General features: G+C 37.5%; 1 protein-coding gene across 3 annotated transcripts in view; it reads right to left on the reverse strand.

Annotated features, from left to right (window-relative positions):
- The window catches only part of YEATS4 (YEATS domain containing 4), a 45,011-nt gene that overhangs the window by 20,954 nt on the left and 15,209 nt on the right, over positions 1–8,848 (reverse strand). For 2 of the 3 annotated variants that reach the window (XR_003914399.1, XR_003914400.1), the window contains exons 7-8: positions 6,233–6,324; positions 821–920 (exon numbers count right to left, since the gene is read on the reverse strand). Coding sequence is in view for 1 of the 3 variants with exons in the window: in XM_029954519.1 (XP_029810379.1) it covers positions 6,155–6,324 (170 nt within the window). In the remaining 2 variants the exon portion in view is untranslated. Of the gene's footprint in view, positions 1–820; positions 921–5,617; positions 6,325–8,848 lie in introns of those variants that run through there. The other variant, XM_029954519.1, reaches the window with a different exon arrangement.

The following is an 8,848-nucleotide window of genomic DNA, read 5'->3' on the forward strand; positions in this document are numbered from 1 at the left end:
GATTTTAATGATTTAATGGAATTGGTTTGAAAAAAGCAAACTGCTTTTCCCCCCCTCTAACAAGTATAATCCAGATACTTTTCATGTCAGAGCACATAGATCTGCTTTATTCATTTTGACAACAGAGTAATCTATTGTATTGCTATAGAATAACATAATTTATGCAGCTCCTATTAATGGACATTTGCCTTATTTTCAATTTTTTGATACTGCAAACAATGTTACAGTGAATATCCTTATGTATATTTTGCAAATTTGGATATATGTTTCTAAGCAATATATTCTTAAAAGTCTGATTGCTTACTTCAATAAAAAGTTAAACAAATGTGAACTTTAAAAGTAAAACTGCTGGGGCGCCTGGGTGGCTCAGTTGGTTAAGCCCCTGACTTCGGGTCAGGTCAGATCTCACGTTCGTGGGTTCGAACCCTGTGTCAGGCTCTGTGCTGACACCTCAGAGCCTGGAGCGTGTTTCACATTGTGTGTCTTCCCCTCTCTCTGCCCCTCCCCCTCTCATGCTCTGTCTCTTTCTGTATCAAAAATAAATGAAACATTAAAAAATTTTTTAAAGTAAAATTGCTGACTCAGTATTTTAGTAGGTATTGCCAAATTGTCCTCCAAAAATACTGAGCCATTTGCAATCCCACCAGTGTATGAGAGTAAGCTGTTTCCCTGCTCTCTTGCTAGCACTGGGAAGTCTTCCATTTTTGTCTTTTGAAAATCTTTCCTATCTCAAGCAGAGGTAGAATTGCCGGATTTACTAAGTAAATATACAGAATGTTTAATAAAATTTGAATTACAGATAAACAAAAATAAAGATTACCTATCTCCATCTTCCAGATGGCCTATGGTTCCCGGTCTATCCTTTGGGATCATCAGTGCTGTCTTCTCTGTCAATACTTAGGTGAAACATTCATTTTATCCTAGATGGATGAGAAATAGCTGCTATTTAAATTTGCATATTCTTAAGATTTGGTGACAGCAAGTATATGTATTCTCCATTTTTATGTCCTCTTTAGTGAACTACCTATTTGTATCATTTGCTTCTTTTGCTATGGATTGGTCTTCCTAGGGATTTATTAAGAGTTTTTAAAAATGTTTATATTGAGGGAAAGATAGGGCATGGGCACGAGCAGGGGAGGGGCAGAGAGAGAGGGGAAGAGAGAGAATCCCAAGCAGATTACGCACTGTCAGTGCAGAGCTTGACACGTGACTCGATCTCATGAACTCTGCGATTATGACCAGAGCTGAAATCAAGAGTAGGATGTTTAACCAACTGAGCCACCCAGGCACCCCAGAATTTTTCCAGGACTGGGAGACCCAGGGCCTGTTATATGACCTAATTTTCTTCTTGACTACGTTTTGACCCCCCACCCCACTCCATTTAGAAGTGTTGTACTTTTATGTAGTTCAACTTATTAAGCTGTGCCACTATGAGTTTCTCAGATTACCTGGATACCTTGTCATAAATGCAAATTCCTAATCAAATTTCTGAGAATGAAATCTGGAACTCTACTTAAAATCTGTTTTGGGGATTGTCTTCCTTTCTTCTTTCCTATCCCCCTCTTTTTTTATCCTTCTTTTCCTCTCATCCACCCTTCCAGACTTCTATCATATTCAATCAATAGTGAAGAATTTGCTAGAACTATTAAAATAACAAATACAGAAGTAAACATATAAATTATACAATTGGAAGCTATTGTAACCTTTTAGGGGAGTGATTAAAATGACTTACACTTTACCAGTTCTTGATTTCAGGTAGAGTAAAAGTAGAATTTTAATGGTTTCCTCTATATGACATTCAAAAATTTTCATTATGGAAAATTTCAAGCATGTATAAAAGTAGAAAGAATAATTCCCATGTATCTCTTGCTCAGCTTCAAAAATTATCAATACATGGTCAATCTTGTTGCATCTATATACCCTATTCCCCCTAACATCTCCCATTTCCCAAGTTATTTTAAAGCAAATCCCAAGAGATTTCTAAACTCATTTGGGATCCAGAATTTTATGATTGCTGGGTTTCCCATTGTGCTTTAAAATTCTTTCCAACTCCAGGGGTGACTGGGTGGTTCAGCTGGTTGAGCATCTGACTTCGGCTCAGGTCATTATCTGGTGGTCCCTGAGTTCAAGCCCCACACTGGGCTCTGTGCTAACAGCTCAGAGTCTGGAGCCTGCTTTGGATTCTTGTCCCCCGCCCGTCCCGATTGTGCTCTGTGGCTCTCTCTCAAAAATAAAATTAAAAAAACAAACAAACACATGAAAATAAGTTATTTCCAACTCCAAAAAAACATTTACTATGTTTTCTCTAGCTAATACCTGCATGACCTCATTTTTTTTGAGCTGAAATCCAGAGTCAGATACTCAACTGACAGAGTCACTCATGTGCTCCTCAAGTATCTATTCTTTAATATTCCAGCCAAGAGAGCTTAAAACAGACTTTTTCTTCCTTTTTTCTGTTTCTTTTTTTTTTTTAAGAGAGAGGGAGCATGAGCAGGGGAGAGAGGCAGGAGGAAAGAGAGAGTCTTAAGCAGGCTCCATGCTCAGTGCAGAGCCCAACGCAAGGCTCAATCCCATGACCTTGGGATCATGACCTGATCCAAAATGGAGAGTTGGATACTTAACCCACTGAGCCACCTAGGGGTCCCTACAACAGAATCTTCTTAAATGTTACAATACCTAGCAAGATTCTTATCTCAGTGCTTTGCATTCTTGCCACCTGATATTCCTATTTGATTGCCCTAAATTACTCCACTTAGTCAAAGAAAGATTTGAGAAGTACTTAGGCATAAGTAATCATTAAAAATGACAATGCTTTGAGAGGTGCCTGGGTGGCTCCATCAATTAAGTGTCCAACTTCTTGGGCCCCTGCACTGGGCTCTGTGCTGACCACTCAAGAGTTTGGAGCCTGCTTCAGATTGTGTGTCTCCCTCTCTCTCTGTACCTCTCCTGCTTGTGCTTGCTTTTTCTCTCTCAAAACTAAATAAACATTTAAAAAAATGATAATGCTTTGAACATAAAAAATTACTTCATCAAGCTAAAGATGAAGAACGGTGAAAAGAAATAGCTAATTAGGCAGCTCACTTTTTAAAAGAAAGGCCTATAGTTGAAGATTACTAATCTGAGTCACACTGCTGGTTGACTCAATGTCTAGCTATAGTCCCTTCATTTCCTATGTATAAAATTTGGATAGCAACACTACCTACCTACCACACTGTTTAGAAAAATGAGACTTTGGGGTGCCTGCATGGTTCAGTTGGTTAAGTGGTCAACTTGGGCTCAGTCATGATCTCACAGTTCATGAGTTCCAGTCTTACGTTGGGCTCTGTGCTGACAGATCAGAGTCTGGAGCCAGTTTTGGATTCTATGTCTCCCTCTTTCTGCTCCTACCCCACTCATGCTCTGCCTCTCTGTCTCTCTCTCTCACAAAAAAAGACATTAAAAAAACTGAGACATACTTTTTCTTTTAAATAAAAGTGAGCTACCTAATTAGCTATGTTTCTTTTCATCGTTATCTTTAGCTTAATGAAGTAATTGACCCTTGGCAAATAAATATTCTCTTCTCCTTGTGGAAGAATGAGAAATTGAAATCAAAATCTTGTAAAGTTAAAAAAAAAAGTTTTCTTAAGTAGGCTTCACGCTCAGTGTGAAGTCCAATGCAGGCCTTGAACTCACAACCTTGAGATCGGGACCTGAGCTGAGATCAAGAGTTGGATACAACCATCTGAGTCACCCAGGCGCTTCCCTCTTGTACAGTATTTTTAAAATTTGTATAATTCTAACCAAAATTTGTCACTTAAAATGTTTAAATATTTTTGAGATGAAATTTATAGTTTCCATTTAAACCATCTTTAAAATGTACAGTTCAATGTTTTTGTATATTCATAAGATTGTGCAATCATCACCATTAATTCCAGAACATTTCATCACCCCAAATAGAAATCCCCTTCTCCCCATCCCCTGGCAACAACTAATCAACTTTCTGTTTTACAGACTTGCCTATTCTAGCAATTTCATATAAATGGAATTATACAATATGTGGCTTTTGTGTCTAACTTCTTTCACTTAGCATATGTTTTTACAGTTCCTTCATGATGCAGCAGAATGGGTACTTATTTTCTTCAGGCTAAATAACATTTGTGTGGATACCATATTTTATTTATTCCTTCATCAGTGGATGGCATTTGGGCTGTTTCCTTTTTGGCTCTTATGAATAATTCTGCCATGAGCATTCCTGTACGAGTTTCTATGTGAACATGTTTTCATTTCTCTTGGATACATATCTAGCAGAATTGTTGGGTCATTAGTGTGACTAAGCTTAACTTTTTGAGGAATTGCCAAACTATTTTCCTAAGAAGTTATACTTCATGTATGTGGGTTCCAATTTTTCCACATCCTCAACAATTTTCTTGTTCTACTTTGTTTACAATTATAGCCAGCCTGGTGGGTACAAAAGTGGTGTCTCATCATTGTTCTGATTTGCCTTTTTCTAATGACTGATATTGAACATCTCATGTGCTTAGTGGCTATTTGTATTTCCCTGGAGAAATGTCTAGTCAATCCTTTATCCATTTTAAAATTAGGTTGTGTTTTTGAGTTATAAGATTTCTACATACTCTGCATAGATCCTACTTAAAGTCAACTCAGAAATGAGAACTGACAGAGGGCAAGGCGGAGCCATGAGGACCTATTTGGACTCCTCTATTCATCCTCACATAAAGTCAGACTTCCTCCGTGAAGTTTAGTTTTATGAGCCAACAGATTCTTGGGGTTGATCTGACTAAGATAATGGAGAGGTCATCTTCCATGCCAGGATCCCTCAAGTAGGACTTTTCCTCCATTAGTTTTTCTGGTCAATCCCCAAACCCTACTCTATACTGCAGGCAATGGGTAGAGGCAGGGGACAGATGAATGATGCCTGGTACAATTAGAAGTGCCACCTCCAAATCCATAGGGGCTTTAGTAGAAATTTTAAGACCACAGAGACCTTTGCACAATCTCCATGATGTTTATAAACTCCACAACTTAAAAAACAGAGCAACAAAGTAAATAGTAACCAACCTATTGAGCAGATAAAAAGTATCTTAAAATGCTAAGATGGGTAAATACTCTACAGAAAATATACAATCCTTGCATTAGGCATAGGCATAGTTGCTATTGTTAAGAGCTCTCTAACTAATGTTAATGTTACATGTTTTCCAAAATACTTTCCTACCTACTGTTGTCCCTAAGTTGCCCACACAGATCAGCCCATGTGGTCTGAAGTACTACTGAATGTTCAAATTACATGAGTTCAAAACTAGAAGGTTCGCCATGTGGATCTGAACAGGACAGGCTAATTAGAAGTGGAGAGATCAGGGGTCATATATGAAGCTGATGCATGGCTGCTTCCTATGTATTTTTGGAAAATGTAGGAGGGATGAAGTATTTCTCTGTGTGAAAATGAATGACATTGTGGTAGTTAGGCAGAATAATACTTAAAATAGGATCTTTGCCATCTCCATGCAAAAATGAGTACCAATAAGAGATGTGTGACCACAATACTATGGAGATAGATTATTGTAGGGAGAGAGCTACAGGTGCTCCATCAAAGAGGAAGAAACACACCAAGAGGCAGACACAAGATCTGTGAACTACATTTATTGAGTACTTACTGGGCAGTAGGCACAACAGATACAAAAGAGTTATTAGGATGGAGACAGTTAAGAACTTAAAAAATTAAATATACATGTTAATTTACCACTAATTCTACCAGGAAAGTACAATATTTTTATAACTTATACTTTGTAATGAAATTGTGATGCCTGTCAAAAGGATAAGCTATATATACAAAGTGAAAAAACTTTTAAATTGTGCTTAACATCGTTAGAATTACCCTAAAATGGGTTGATAAAATGCCTGCATTCATTCTTATTACACAGGTATGCTTCACCTCCTTAAAGATACTGCATTCATTCTTATTACACAGATATACTTCACCTCCTTAAAGACTGCCTTAAAATACGTACAAATGCTTTGACCCAATTGCTGAGAAATCTGTGGTCAACAACTACATGTGCCGTTTCTCTAAGAAACATCATGGCATGTGCGGTCCATTTCTCCCTTAAAGTCCACCTTATTTTTAGCTGAGTTTACTATCAAGTTCTCTTAGAACTGTTTATATCTCTTTTGCCTGATCATCTTCTTCAAGTTTCCTGATTTCATTTTTTAAACAATTTATAGTTTCACGACTTGCCTTTAATCTCTCCTTAAGCTCTGCAATTTCAAAGCTTGTTTTTTTTTTCGCAGCTTCTAATTTTTCTCTGGTTTTCACTTCAAGTTCTGCAACTAAGGAAAACATATTTTTATTGAATTATTTCATTTTTGTCACATATCTAAGGTATGTTACAGAGCAATAAATATGGCATTTCCTTAGGTCAGTTTCCATGATGAACAACCTAAGAGATACTACATTAAACACAGAGAGAGGAGTAGACAGTCTGAACTCTCACAAGAGAATCTAAGACATTTTCTACAACTAAGAATGAAATTCTGACCACTCATTTTAAAATTTATAATTAAGATGTTAAGACATAATGTCCTTGTTTTCCTCTCCACACAAAAAATTGGAAATAAGGTGGCATACAATCAAAGAGACATCCAGCTAATAAGAAGAGCTAACTAAATAGTGCTCTTGGAGTGCCTGGGTGGCTCAGTCAGTTACGTGCCTGACTCTCGATTTCTGCTTAGGTCATCATCTCACAATTGTGAGATGGAGCCCTACGGGGGCTCTCTGCTGAACGTGGAGAGGCTGCTTAAGATTCTCCCTCTCCCTTTGCCCCTCCCCAACTTGTACACATGATCTCTCAAAAAATAAAAATAAATTTAAAAAAATTAAAAATAGTTTTAAGTTTTAATTGCTTCATTTATTTTGTGACCTATTTCTTTCCCCCAAACTAGTCTTCATGGTTTTACAGAAATTCTGGTAGATAATGTGCTCTTAGTTGAGCTTTTCTACTTTCTTGGTGCTTATGGAATGACTCCTATTAATACTGACCAGCTAATCCAAAAGGACCTAGCATCTTATTAAGTAGGGTAATTAGAGCTGTAAACTTCCATTTTCAGTTGATATGTAAAATTTTATTCAAAGATTTTAAATGAATTAATGCATATAAGTTATCTGGAATACTGTCAGGTACATAAAAAGCCATCCTAACTACCATTATGACAAAGAAACACTAAATGATATCTAAAACATTCTAGCTGACTACATAACATATTACTAAAGAAAATATCATTACAGCAAAATAGAATATACCTATTTATTTATTTTTAATGTTTATTTAATTTTGAGAGAGAGAGAAAGAGGGCATGAGTAGGGGAGGCGGGGGGAGAGAGAGAGAGAGAGAGAGAGAGAGAGAGAGAGAGAGAGAGAGAGAGAGAGAGAATCTGAAGCAGACTCCAGGCTCTGAGCTGTCAGCACAGAGCTCAACGCGGGGCTTGAACCCACAAACTGTAAGATCATGACCTGAGCCAAAGTCAGCCACTTAACTGACCTGAGTCACCCACATGCCCCTAGAATACATCTATACAAATATCCCACTTGAATACTGTAGTATTATGCTTTACAAAGAAAAATGCCTACTTTCGTCCAACATTTCCATCTTGTGGGCATTTCAGGTAATTGCTGCTACTGACTATTAAAGCACAGCTGTACTTTTGATAAGATGATCACTAACTAGAAGCAGCATGGTTTGGAAAACCAGGGTGAAAACACCCTGTGGAATCAGAAAGACTTCGGTTCAAATACAATCCTGGCCCCTTACTGGCTAAATGCTGATATCACGTAAGTCTCCCTCAATCTGTTTCTCTTTGGTATAGTTAAAACTATATTTCTCAGAGGATTTCAGAAAATTAAGTAATAAATGTAAATCATGTAGTGCATTAAAAGTATGCAATAGTATTTATTTTGCTTATGGCTGGTGACTTTCTTTTTGTGATATACTTTGTAATACATATAAAATTTTATACTGCCAAAACAATTCATACTTTGTGATTTTTCATTGCTTTTATTTTTAAAATTGCTTTTGAAAATAGAAGCACCCACACATGATACAAAATAAAAAGGCTGAAAAATGTGGATAATGAAAAAGTGTCTCCTTTCACTCTCTCCCCCACCAACCAGTGTTTCTTCCCAGAGATAATCAGTTTTAGGTATCTTTGGTATATTTCCAGAAATAATTTGTTCGTAGACAAGCACACTGATGTGCAGGAGCTTGTTACAGTTTAAAGAAACTAGTCATTGGTGATATGAATACAGTATTTTTCATGGTTTGTCTGTCTTTAGACTTAGAGTGCTTTACTATGGAAAATTTTTCTCTCCTTCCTCCTTTTCTCTCCATAGCAATTAAAAAACATATACTGAGGGAAAGGCACCTTGTTAGATGCCGGGGTAGAGGTAGAAGATAGACAAGAAGAAAAATGAACTACAGTGTCATAGGGAGCTATGAGAGCAGACTGGATTCATACCAACATGAAAGGGGTGTGTGTGTGTGTGTGTGTGTGTGTGTGTGTGTGTGTGTGTGTGTGTGTGTGTGTGTGTGTGTGTGTGTGTGTATCAAGGAAGGTTTCTTGGCAGCAGTAAAATCTGAACTGAGTTTTAAAGAATGGGAAAGGAATTCGATGGATGAAGTGGACACCACAGGCCCTGGAAACAGCACATATAGATTTGGGAAACAATAAGGAGTCCTGTACAAATGGCAACAGGCAGTTTTAAATCTAGTCAGGAAGACCTGATCCAACTCATTTGTCAAAAGGCCAGCATTCGGGGCGCCTGGGTGGCTCAATCGGTTAAGCGTCTGGCTTCCAGCTT

Source organism: Suricata suricatta, chromosome 10 (assembly GCF_006229205.1).
Source record: "Suricata suricatta isolate VVHF042 chromosome 10, meerkat_22Aug2017_6uvM2_HiC, whole genome shotgun sequence".
Taxonomy (NCBI): domain Eukaryota; kingdom Metazoa; phylum Chordata; class Mammalia; order Carnivora; family Herpestidae; genus Suricata; species Suricata suricatta.